General features: G+C 26.7%; 1 protein-coding gene across 4 annotated transcripts; it reads left to right on the top strand.

Annotated features, from left to right (window-relative positions):
* The first annotated feature begins 593 nt into the window (after positions 1–593).
* LOC107445020 (uncharacterized) lies at positions 594–13774 on the top strand. Of its 4 annotated transcripts, none has more exons than XM_016059332.5 (6): positions 594–743; positions 2249–2472; positions 6025–6169; positions 6808–6927; positions 7490–7687; positions 12760–13774. In XM_016059332.5, the coding sequence occupies exons 1-6, from the start codon at positions 638–640 to the stop codon at positions 12888–12890; spliced, it is 924 nt and encodes a 307-aa protein (XP_015914818.1). In that variant the 5' UTR covers positions 594–637; the 3' UTR covers positions 12891–13774. The 4 variants fall into 4 exon arrangements, with proteins under 4 accessions (XP_015914818.1, XP_015914817.1, XP_015914816.1 ...); XM_016059331.5 differs by having other exon boundaries at positions 12757–13774; XM_016059330.5 differs by having other exon boundaries at positions 7490–7695.

Genomic DNA, 13774 nt, shown 5'->3' with positions numbered 1-13774 from the left:
CCAGGACATTCTCTTTCCTAACTTTGTTGTAGTAGATGTCAGTTCCATGTAGTTTCCTAACTTAAAAGTTTTTAATTTATTTAAAATCAAGAGAGAAACTGACTATACGCCGTCCCGCAGTGGACTGATCGTTAAGGTACGGTTCCCAGCAGATCACCGAAGTCAAGCATCACTGGCTACAGTCAGTGTGCTGGTGGGTGACCACTTGGATCAGCCTGCGTAGGGACCGAGGGTGTGCGGTATTGGTCCTCGTTAAACTGTGCTACCGTAAAGTGCTCGACTTCACGCGCAGGTCGTAGGGCTACCGAAGTGGGGGTGCCATCCCCTCCACAGAGGATCAAAATTGTGATGGCATGTCTTCGGATCATCCTCCGGGATGTTTCCCAGACCGTCGCCAATAGCCCACTGTGCAGCTCCAGTGCGACGTAAATTAACAACAACAAGAATTAATCAAGTTTTCCTTTTCTTACGGTGGCAATCAGAGTTACGTAAATTGCATGCAGTGTAAACAGTTCTTAAAAACAAATTTAACCGATAACGATGAAGATGAAATTTAAAACAATCAATTTAGGTAGATAGACAGTTATTGCTTATTTATTTGGCGTAATATGGCATCACATCACTTCAGTTTGTCAAAATGGCGAGCGTACAAAGAGATCACTGGTGTTTTGTAGTATTACAATGTCTTTTACTTAATTTGTTACTCTGTCGAAATGGTACATACGCAGATAAAAATAAGTATTGTACGTTTTAATATTTGATTTTAATTAAAAAAGCTTTTTTTTCTTATTTGAATCCATAAAAATAATTCTTTATTTTAAATAGTGTTCGGTTTGTATGATTAGTTTCGTTTTCGACGTTCGGGTTATAATTTCAAAGATAACAATTTTTGCGTTAATTAATTAACTTCAGCATTTTAATATTTTACATTATTAAATTTTTATAAAATTTAATTTTGTCTTGTCGTAATTTGTTTGCGACGTTTTAAAATGCAATGATAAAAGTAAATATGGGTAAAACTTAAAAGTGCAAATTATAAGATGGTGGGCGTTACTGTGAAGTAGGGCCGCATTCTTGTATAGTAAATTTTAGGAGGCGTACATGGTGTCTCAAAATCTCTTTTTAAGTACATAACTGTGAGAAAATACAAATAAATGTAAACCCAAATTTTGTTACAACTTAAAGCATTAAAATTTGTATTGACTAATTACCACATAGTAGTTAAAGAACTTCGAAGTAAAAGCTTGAAATCACTGTTGTAAAAATTTTATTCGTAGAAAAAAACATTTTTAACATTTTCGTAAAAATTCATTAGTTATAATAATCATAAGTTTTCCTAATAAATAATTGAGATAAATATATAAAATCTCAATTTATATTATCTGATCTCAGAAGTGTGTTTAATAAAGTGGGTGTTTTTATGAACAAGCATCCAGATTTTTTTAAAAATAATTTCTAGGGAATCTGAAACAGTAATCAATTGAGAATTTTTGAAATCCTTCATATTCAAAAATTTTTTTTTCTTCAAATTATGTACTATTGAAATAACCATTTTCAATAACACTTCGGTCATATGTTAAAAAATAATTTTTAAACGAACTTGGATGTAGTGAATCAGATGACTTTGGTTGTTCTGGTAGAAAACTATAAAATGAAATATTTGTATTTTCATATTTATTAATCTATGTGTAAAATGAGTCTTAAGAGCATGCATCAAATTGCTTAAACTTGTTATTTAAACAAGTTTGTAATGCTAATACTTTAGCATGACAATATGTTTTTTTTTATTTGATTAAATAATTTTATTTACTCTTTAAAGTTGTGTAAAAAAAACATAAATATTACAATATTGATTGAATACGTAGATTAATTTGATACCTTTTTTACTGCATCCAATTCGATTAATCTGCCTAAGTTGCTCCAATCGGATTCACTATTTCCTGATTTAAATTTTTGATAAGAGTTTTTATTGCAGTGAAAAAATTTTATATAATGTTTTACAATATCTGAAAAAATTTATTACATTATGATTCATTTAACTTGCTAATAAATCTATGACACACAGAAAAAAAGTTTTAGAATGGGCTAATCACTGATGTTTATCTTTTTTCATTTCTTAACAATTGACTGCATTTTTAGCAATTCTGAGCATATTTCAGTGGCTCCAGTTTTAAAGCATCTACCGCTATTATTATTATTTTTTTTGTTGAGAATATTGCTTTAAAACCTTTTTATGTATTATTTATAGATCATATATCTACTTTATGCACAAAAGAGCGTAATCTACAAATGTATAAGAAAATAGATGGCACAGTACTAACATCTGAAGGTGAAGATAATTTGCAATGCGTTTTAACCTTTCAAACAGATACTATACTTCAGCGATTTATGCTAAGATTTGAGAGATTAGCTTTGGACTGTAATGATCATCTCTTTATTTATGATGGAGCACATGCTTTTGGAAATCATAAGGTAAATTTGCTACAATTTTTAATATGTAATACTTAAAACAAATAATAAAATGTCTAATGTAGACTATGATTCTTTTAATTAGATATCTTTCTTAATTGTGCTAATAGTTTCTTACCCATTCAACTCGAATGCTTTTTCGTTTATAATTAGAATTTTCTGCCATCTAAAACAATTTTAACACTGAAGAGCATCCTAATAAAACTAGTTTATATGAAGATAATAAAATATTCTAGGTTTTGTTCCGAATTATTTCTTAATGTGTAGATGGTAACTTCATAAATTTGTAGAATAAGTTAAATTTTAAGACAGGTTGTAAACCACATAGTGAAACTTGAGGATGTTAAACTTTTCTCATCAATTTTCTGAAATACACATTTTTAAACTATGATAACTGTCTAAGAATTATTTACAGCCACCCCACTCATATATATACAGTATGCATTAAAGTAAGTACAGTTAAAATTTTTCTAAATTAAAAAGGGTCACTAGTTATTAGTAAAAGGTTAAATTTATAGTTAGCTTAGAGTGAAAAATAATTAGAGCCTTGTGGCATTCCATCAGTTTGAACAAAAATGTGTTTTTCATTGTAAAGATAATATTAAATAGACAAAAATCAAATAGAATTTCCCAATAATCAAAATCGCATTAAGGAAATTTTTAAAATCACAGTAATAACTCAAAAGAACATCTTTTAGCTTAGAGAGGGGAATGCTATTAAAAGAGCGTTTTAAATAAAAAGTCGCAATAGAATTTTATTTTGTTTAATAAATTCTAAAATAGGTTGAATATTAATAATGATCCAAGAAAAACCTTTACTATTTTCAATAATTTTATTTAAGTAATTAGAGAAAATGGTGCCAAGTTTAGTTAGGCAAGACTCTCAAGTGATTTAGAAATTTTATGAAATTTTGAACTGATTATTAAGTATAGAAATTGTATATATTACTAGTTTTAATTTTTAACCTATTATATAAGGCTAAAATTTTTTTAATGTCAATATTATTAGTTAAATTACTAGGCTTAAAATTTTTTCTGTAATTTAACTCCTTATTTAAAAGTTTGACATAGAATTTTTTACAGAAGATTCTATAATTATTGTTAGCTTTGGTTATGGGGGTAATTACAAAATATTTTTGTAGTTGCTTAATTGGACTTTTGAAAAATTTGTTAAATTGTTACTGGTATTTAAATTTTCCTTATTAAAAATAAAGTTTTTAAAGTAATAAACAAACCATTTTCTTTCTGTTAGTACACCTAAAAGTAAAGATAATCTATTCGATATCTTTAAACAAAATTTATTGACATCATTGAGAAAGTATTTTAAATGTATTATTTTTTTTTTTAATTCACTACTCGCTTTATATATTATATATTGATTTTAATGCTCCGTTTTTGCTTGCTTGTTTTATTTTATTTTGCATTTCTTGTTTTATTTTACATTTTTTGCTTAAAAAGTTCTATTTTCGTTTCAATTTTATTGGTGCTCCTCACACTATATTGATATATATTTTGCTTTGGCTATATTAATGCAATTTTTTCAGATATAATAGTGTGAGCTGATGACAATATATATATATATATATATATATATATATATATATATATATATATATATATATATATATATATATACAGTGAAACCTCCAGGAAAGACTAACTCTATGTAGCAACCACCTAACAGGGGCAACATCTGCACAGAATGCAGAAAATGTCAAATAAGGAGACAAAAAAAAAAATATCAAGCCAAAACTGATTGAATACATTTTAAAGTAGATTGAAATGTATTCAAAATATTTGTGTGAGGCTTTAATTTTGAGAGCTTTTTGATTATACTACTTCATGTTGCTGTCAGAGTTCACAAAAGACGCTGATATCAATGATTTACTTTTAAAGTTGAAAGTTAAATTAGAAAAAAAGTTTTTTTTGATTTTTTTTTATAAAAATCAAGCATCTAAAAAAAACCTCTTATCTTTTAAAACAAACTAATTTCTATGATATGAAATTGTATGTTAAATTTGTTTTTACACATTATATCTGTTGGGATAATTTTTGTAGATCCTAAATTTTATTAATAGATCTGTCTTTTCATGACGTCAATAGAAGTGGCATTTCCGTACCAAGAAAATGATACTGCCTAAAAATAAAATCGTTTACGGAAAATCGTGTACCTTCCATAACAAGTTTGAAGTCAATATAGGGTAACCTCTTAGAACGACCAACCTCCATTAACAACCATTTTATTGTGGAACGGAGAATGGTCTCTTCCTAGAGGTTTCACTGTATGTATGTAAATTATAATGTATGCTGCTCATCATTTGACATAAATTAATCATTTCTTTCATCATTACATTATTTTTAAATATTTTTTAATTAAAATATATTACCTTATATTCTTCAGGCTTCCTTAAGGTAAAAGTTAAAATTTGCATTTATTCAATAGAAAAAAAAATCAAGGCAAGATCATTTTATTAATTAAATTGATACAACTGCTGTAAGTTGAATACTGTAGAATTTTCATTATCTGTCACTCATGGGACTGGAAAATTAAAACAGTCAGATAATCAGTGGACATTTTTTATTTCGATTTTGTGAGGAAATGAACAACTAGTATAGCAATAATTGTGTTGAACTAAATTTAAATAGATGTGATTTGGGGTTTAATGACACAAGGTTCAAAAATGAACGAATATAACATTAGTTGTAATGATAACATAACACGTGTCTTTGTTATTTGTCAAAAAAGGAATTGTATAACTGTATGATTGGGCGTCAGATAATCTGGGTTCTACTGTACCTAATTAAGGACATTAAATAATGTTAAAGTATTACATATTCATATAAACTGGGAAAGAAAGGGGAACTCATTATAATATTTTGAAGTTAAATTTTCATTTGCATATTTAGTTGTAGTAAAGTAATATTTAAGCGTGTATGGAAACATTTTTAATTGTTGATATTATTAATTGATAGTGATAGTGATTTCCTGATTGTACTTTATTATAGCATGATAAGATTTAATTTAGAACATAAGCTATTATTTAATCCTTTATTTAAAATAAACAAAAATAAAAAAAAACTTGGTTTATGCAAAAATAAACAGGTTTTTTAGTTTATTGAAATTTTTTTTTTTTTTTTTAAACTTTGAAAAAAGTTGATGTCTACGCAAAAATTTTTTTCTAAAATAATGAAAACAAATTGTTTGAGCATATTTTTTTTAAAGAATTAATTGAAATCTAAAAATTTTTTTAGTTTTTGGTATGTAGTTTTATTTTTATTTACTGTTTTATGAATAGTGAATTTTAACCCCCCCTCCTCAAAAAAAACTTATCTAATTCTTATAACTGCAATATATTTATCAAATTTCCATAAACAGATCTTTAATATTTTTAGATGGTAGATCTTAGTGCATTTGAAACATAATCTAATTTTCAAGATTTTGTTAACATTTCTGGTAAATTGGAAGAAGTTTTAAACTAATTATGAAGAAATAATATTTTTGTGATAAAAATTGCAATTACCAAAAGTGATTATTGATTTATTCTTTATCAATAGGCAGATTTGTCATGCAGAAGTACTAGAGCTGATGTAGGGACCATCTTTACACAAAGTAATTATGTAACTCTTAAATATGAAACTGACAAGTGGACTCAAGCTGGGAATGGTTTTAAACTTGTCATTACCACTTTTAAAGATTCTCGTAAGCATCTTTTCATAGTGTTTCATAAAATTTTAATTTAATGTTCCATAGTGAATAAACAAAATTGTGTGGTTGTTTTAAATAATAATAATAATAACTAATATAATTATAAATTGATTTTATAACAATTTATAGACCAAAATTTACAAGTTTTTAAGAAATTTATTATTAATGTGTATTAATAATTATTAAATGTGGTTGATGGTTATTGAAGTAGGAGTTTTATTGATTCTAGTTCAATTTTTAAAAATTCTAACAAAACGCTTGGAACAGCAAGTTTTATGTCCAATATAATGAAAATTAATGTTATGAAAATCAATTATGAGTAGTGTAAAAGAATCCATTTTTCATTTTATGTACATACATCGATATGTATGTATATAAATATACATACAATGAATTTTTTAGTTACATACTGGTATGTAAGCTGAAAAATGAATTGTAAAATTTATATTATTGATTACAAAAGTAAGGAAAATTCTATGAAATCAGTCTTGAAAAGTCAAGGAATTTATATGTATATATATTTTTTTGATAGTAACCACCTTGATTCAGTACACTATTTAAATGCAGTGTTTTCATTTTTAGTTTGTAAATTAATGGTTGTATTAAGTAATGCATTTTTTTCTTCAATTAAGCTGTTGGTTGTCGAGACTTTTTATGCATGAATGGTTTCTGTATAACACCTGATTTGACGTGTGATGGAGTTAATCATTGTGGAGATAATAGCGATGAAACTAGTCATGCCTCCTGTGTTGGTTAGTATATTTTTATACAGAAATTTTCAAAAATGCTTTCTTGTTATGCATTTCTCTGATTAAGCAATGAATGACGGTTATTTATATTTTAAAAGACTTTAAAAAAAAACTAAGGTTTAATTTAAAAGTAAATTTTTTTAACCCTTTCAAAGTCAGTGGTACAAAATGAGTTCCATTTATTTTAAATTATATTATTAACTACAAATTTTTTTTCTGAATATTATTTTTTGAGAATCATATTTAGTTAAATTTAGTTGGAGTAATTTTTATTACTGTCTTTTTAAACTTAAATTTTTATCCTAAATTTTCTATCTTGTAATGAAAAAATTGATTTCCTAGGGAAAATTTAATCTGAAATATCTTATAATTCAACCTGTTTTCTTACACAACTATCTAATACATAATCTATTTCTCCTCTTTTTATTCAAGGGTAAAATAGAGCATGCAAAGTAAAAACCTATTTGAATGCTAAAAACTTAATTATTGCTAGGAGACATTTTTTCACTTTTTTTCAAAATTGATTTTAAATTCTAAAGATTTCTTTGTCTTATTCACTTTTTAGATGATTCTGCCAACACAGGAATTTTAGGAATGGCTGCTGGTGTATTTACTGCATTTGTAATAATTCTAATACTAGTATTTGGCATTCTTGTTGCAAGCATCGCTCTAGTTCTATGCCGTAGAGTTCGAGTGCAAGGACATATGATTGAATCTCAGAATGCTTCTACACATCCTGTAGTATCAGGACAGCCTTATCCTAGTAAGCGTGTAATGCCAATTTTGTCTTTTCTAAATGTGTCGTTTTAGATGGCTAGATCAGTCTTGTTATGTTTGAACATAAATGGTTTGTTTTTAAGGTAATCCTTAGCATTACTTAGTGCATGGCTGGTATTTGTCAAGACAGCATAGTGCATTGTTTTTTTTTCTTTCTAGTCCCTTTATATTAGCTATTGTGATTTAAGCATTTTCTAATATTATAAATTGTCAATGTATGTGTGTATTTTATAAAAAGCTAATTATACTTCATTTTTTATCTATACAGTTAAACCTTGCTTGAAGCTCAATTTCATAAATTTTTCGATAACTCAAAGAAAAAATTTTTTTCCTTTAAATTTTCTATACACTCAATGTTGAAAAAAAAACCTTGATTTGACATTTTTTTGCTTTTCCCTTGATTTGACAATTTTTTTTACAGGCATAAAAAATATTTTTTCTCCCAAAAAATTTAAATTTTTTAAAAATAGAAGAACTATTCAAAAATTTACGAGGAAAAACCCTACATAAATTTTAAAATGAAGGGATGCAAGGATTGTAAACACACATTGGAAACTAAATTTCAATTGATCATCAAAGAGTGGTCTTAAAAACTCTTGTTAGTTTTCTTATCAGTCTTCAGGCAGTTGCAATCCATATGTATTGACCACTTACCACCCATACTTTCTATTGATATTTATTCCCCAAGGTTGAGAGGGTCCCCAAGGTTCCCTCTAGTATAGGCTAACTGAATATTTAACCCTTTATTTATCAAATTGTTAAAAAATTATTAAAAATGTGCATAACTTTTTATCTCCTTAAATCATGTCTAATTTTACATAGGGGGCCAGGATAGCCTGGTCGGTAGGGCGCTGGGCCCATATCCAAGAGGTCGTGGGTTCGATTCTTGCCGGCCGAAGACTCCCCGTGTAGTAAATGGTGACTGATGCACGTTAAATCTGTCGAGTCTCAAAGTCCTCCATGTTCCCACAACAAATCAATACCTCTGGGGGTACTGATCCAGGAGTTTCCTTGTCTTCTGGATTGGTTCAAAATTACAAGGCTACGGAGTTGAACGTAAGTAGTCGTAAACCCATGAAATTGGGTCGGCTGTTCAACAACGGTTATAAAATAAACAATTAATTTTACATTGGCAAATATTTTTTTAAATTGATCGAAATGGGAAGCTGAGAATTGAAGAATCATAATATGGAACCCACAAATGAAATATCAACAACTAAATAGTTCCATAGGTGATGTTAAAGTAATCATGTATTGTCAACTGGTGTTGATAGATAGAAAGTCACATTATAGTTCCGATTGGATATTTTAGACTACTGCAACAAGAGATACCATGTGCGTCCTCTCATTCTAGCTGTCTCGTATCATTCTTGAAAAATTCAGAAATCATCTTTAGTTTGAGATGGACAGATCTTTTGCAAGTCATTTGTTTGAAATGGCTTACAAACCAAAACTGAATACACATATTGAAGTGAAACAAATTATTAATAAGTTGGAAACGCGTTTGAAAGAGCTAGGTGTAATGTATCTTCTACCATAATTAAGGGATTTAAAAATGCTATTTTTCTAAAAAACCATGAAAGTGCTCCATTAATTAATAGCTGTGAACCTACAGAAAATGACTGGAATTACTCAAAGGAACTCGTGCAACTTGGTAATATAAAGTTAAATGACTTTGTTGCCGTTGACAACCCTGTTGCTATATGTGGTTAGTGGGAGGATAGATGTAGAAAGAATTAGAAATAATTATATAGAATAGATTAAAGAATAGAATAGAATTAAAAGATGTAGAAATGTTTGATTTACCAAAGAATTTCGCTAACTAAGAAGTATTATCTACTGTGTGTACTTTAAGACAATACATAGAAAGTCAGCCAAATATATCAGAGAACACATTCAAATCTATGTTGTCTATTTAAAAAGTGTAATTGATAAAATATCATATTCTTCACCACATTGTTCTTTGATCATAGATCTTTTTTTAAATTAATTTTCTTTAATAGTTTCTGTATTAATACAAATTAGATAACTTTTTAGAAAAGTATGTAAAAAAAACTTTTTTCTTTATTTTACTCCTCATTTTTGATGACTTGAATTCTAGTTATTTAAACTTTTTATTTTCTCCTACAAGGTATCGAGGTTTAAAAGTATACTTCAATTTTTTTCAATAATTTAAAGATGGTAAATTTGACTTTAATAGTAATACAAAAAATATTTATTGTTAGCTGTTAAATAATGTTAAAAATATTAAGTTAAAATAGAAAATCAATATTTTTCAAGTTTTTATTTTCATAAAAAAATTAAATCTGTTGTTTATTTTGCTGCCATAAATTTTTAAAATTACAATTGAAGTATATCATGAAATATTAAAGTTTTAATTAACATTAAATAGGTCAAGTGTTATAATTTTTCATTTGGTAGAATTCATATTAAAATTTAAACAAATGAAACTGACATTAAAACTTATACTCTTGTTTGGGACTTAGAACAATTTGAAATTCTACTTTAATAAGCTATCTTTAAAAGAAAACAAGTGTAGGTTTAGTAAACATAGTAAACAAATTGTATTATTCTATTATATAAAATTATATTATTCTATTATAAACAATATTAGTCTAAAAAGAGTACTTTTTGATGGTGCCCTTTGAAAAATATGTAACCATAATTTAAATTAGTATAAAATTTTAGAAATATGTAACTAGATGGAGAAAAAAAAATGAAACTTAAATATGTTAGATTTAAAATGTGTTTATTTTTCCTAATTAAAAATTCACACAAATGCATGAAAATTGGAGATAGAAATTGGAGCATGAAAGTATAGATCGGGAAACATATTTTTGGATAATTTAAAATTTACTTGGAAACGAGTTCTATCAATAATTTGAAGAAAATAGTGATAGTTAATCAAAAAATTGCGGTAAAATATAACTCAAAATTCAAAGGATTTCTAATTGTAGAAATTAAAATTTTTTCCTGCTAAAATTAAGTTTTTTTAAAACAAATTTTAGGTTAATTTCTGTTGTACCTAAAACGTTTGCAACTGAAGTATTACCTAGTTAGCATTCTAATCAGATTAACAATTTAATTTACTTCATCTGAACAGTGCTTTAATAGAACATTATTTGTATTCTTGTTTATAAATTTTTTCTGCTAACAAGTGTTTTAATCACTTGTACTCTATAGAAAATAAATTGACTGAAAGTAGTTTTTAATACTTGAGTTCATTTTCAATATTACAACCTCAAGTCGATTTATCAGAACTCAGCATGCTGACCATGGCCGTTATGGAACAAAATCCAGTACCTTATTTGGTAAAGCAAGATAGTTTTTGGCAACGGTAGTTCGAATTGAACATGAAAACATCTCTTTGATCAAAATTTAATTTTCTCAATCATATAACATGTCCTTTAAAGTTTAAACCCATAATTAATCTTTTTTTTTCTTTCCAATCTTCTATATATTATTTGTATTTGATCTTGTGATCTTTCATTTTTGTTTTAATGTAAGATAAACTCAAATTTTTGTTTTGAATCATGGGTTTGTGAATAATATGCAAAATTTAACATGGTCATAATTTGAGAAAAAGGACCATTTTTATTTAGCAAACATGCTTTTTGGATTACATTATTTTAAATTGTAATTTTGATCTAACTGTGTGTTTTTATGTTAGCATTAGTAATAAAAATTTTAAACTTTGAAAATTAGATGAGAAAACAAAACTGAACTCAAACTTATATTCCTATGTTCAATTTATACTTAAAATCAAAGAATCAGAAAATGCAAAATTTTTATTTGGAGGCAAAAAAAAAAACAAAAACATTTAGCTTGATTTTTTCTTAGCTTTTGTATAATAAAATAAGTTTGAATTAATAAAAACAGTTTTCATAAATTTAGCTGCAAAAAAATTCTTGAACATAACTTTTGTATATAACATTTAATAAACATTGTTATAAATTTACAATTTAATAAATTATATAAGAAACTTTTTCTTGCAACTAAGGTTGGTTATGGAGAACTTGAATCAGTTTCTAATCATTATGTTCTGAAGTGAAAAATACTTGCTACATTTAGTTTAAGAGTATGAACTGAAAGTAAATTTTGAGGCATTTTTTTATAAGAGCTCTGCATATAGAAGAAAAATTTTGGCTTTGAAAACTTACAAAAGTTTTCTGTTTTGGTTGAAGCTAATTATGAGAGATCTGAAAAACTCCATTTACTTTCTTTCAGTATATTATTGACACCATAGTGTTTCAAAGGAGCTAAAATGTTGCCAACTAATTATGAAGTAAATTACTTCTCACTTTCTTCTTTCTTTTGGTAAATAAATAATTAGTCATTGTTAATCGAAAGTGGTAAAATTTTGCTAATTAACTATGAAGCCGATTAGTCCAACTTTTTTTTATAAAAAAAATTTAATATATATATAAAAATTTTTTTTTATAGTCTCATTTTTACAAATAATTTAAATCATTAATTTAAATAAAAACATAGTTTTTATCACACATAAAGAAGGGATTTGAAATTTCTTTTACTTTTAAAAAAGGTGGAAATGTAAACTTTCTTGAATCTTTGGTGTAAAATTTGACAGTTTTTACTCAATTACTTTAAAATATAAATAAAATGAATGTTTCCCTCGAGATTTGGTAATATAGAAAAATCACATTATTTAATAAATATCAGTTTTTCCATACTTTCATGATGGATAAAAAAAGCCGAAATTGCAAGATCATAAATATTGAATTACTTATCTCACCTCTTTTCAGTTTGGCTGATATTGAAACTAGATCTCAAATGTGTATTCACAACTGAATAAATATTTAAAAACTTTGACACCATTAACGCTATCACTTATCAATAATGTAGCAATTTATCTCATGGAATCAAATAAGTAACCTTACTTTCTGATTTTCTTTCAATTTAAGTTTTTTCCCATCAAAATTAAAAGTTATAAAAAAGAAACCTTAAATAGAAAATTTCATATGAATCCTTTTATTTAAATTCGAAATAGAGAAGTTATCTTTTCCTTTTATGATTCTAATGTTTTTTTTTTTCCAGCAGTGCCCAGATATACCACCTCTCCAAACAGAAACGAAGAAAAGCCCCCACCTTACCCCGGAGGCGGATATTCTCCAGGGACTGGGCTCACCTACAATATGCACGACGAAAGCCTCTACTACCCCACAAAGTGAAAACTGGTTTGTGTAAGAAAAGAAATTTTGTCAATACTCAGATACTGGATTGAACCATCTAATGTTAATCTTTTTAATTATTTTTCATTTGTAGAGCTTAAAATTAAATAGATTTTAAGTAAATTTATATGAATAAATATAGTATTTGTTACTTTGATAAAATTAAAGATATTTACCCTTTTAATTTTTATTACTTTGGAGACTGGTATATACAGTTTTCTATACATAAAGAGAAAGAAAGTATAAGATTTTTATAGCATTTTATGTTTCAATCCATATAAAGATATAAAGACTGCCTTTATAAGTGTATGTGCTAGTTTGCATTTACAGCAATACCGTCTGAAGAATTGCACAATCTCTCATGGTCTGTTCTCTAAAACTGTGGTGTTCTCAAAATAAATTTGCCTTTATTAACGCATGTATATTAGTTCATCTAATCATGTTGAACAGTTATGAAGGAAATCACATTCCTTAATTTAAGGTTTCATCATTTAGTGTTTTAATTTATTATTGTTCTTCACTTGCACTATTATAGAAATTTTTTTTAGGATGAAATAAAGTTGTCGATGAGCAGGGATGCCAACTGTATAAAGCATTGTAAAGTTCACAATTTTATTTTATCATTTCCTTTTATTACCTTCATTAAATTTTTCTTAATTTTCTAGAAATTATAGTTAGAAGTTAATTTGGAAGTGTTAATCGAAGCAACAGTGTGTAATGTGGCACTAAAAGTTACTCCTTTTATTTTTAGCTAGTGGGGTTGTAATTATAAGTATAAATAACTATTTATAGCTTTTTTTGTCATTCTGTATTTGATTAAATATGTTATCATATTTAATAATAAGTCTCGACTTTTCAAAATTAGAACAAAAGAATAAAATAAA

Source organism: Parasteatoda tepidariorum, chromosome 3, assembly GCF_982258835.1.
Source record: "Parasteatoda tepidariorum strain Cologne lab strain chromosome 3, Ptep-v5.0, whole genome shotgun sequence".
Lineage (NCBI taxonomy): Eukaryota > Metazoa > Arthropoda > Arachnida > Araneae > Theridiidae > Parasteatoda > Parasteatoda tepidariorum.
Note: the sequence above shows the minus strand (reverse complement) of the source record. Positions and strands in the feature narration are given on the sequence as shown.

Coding starts and splice junctions, on each gene's coding strand:
- LOC107445020 (XM_016059330.5), top strand. CDS start 638: ATGGCGAGCGTACAAAGAGATCACTGGTGTTTTGTAGTATTACAATGT. Junction 6,170..6,807: donor TACCACTTTTAAAGATTCTC/GTAAGCATCTTT, acceptor TCTTCAATTAAG/CTGTTGGTTGTCGAGACTTT. Junction 7,696..12,759: donor AGCCTTATCCTAGTAAGCGT/GTAATGCCAATT, acceptor TTTTTCCAGCAG/TGCCCAGATATACCACCTCT.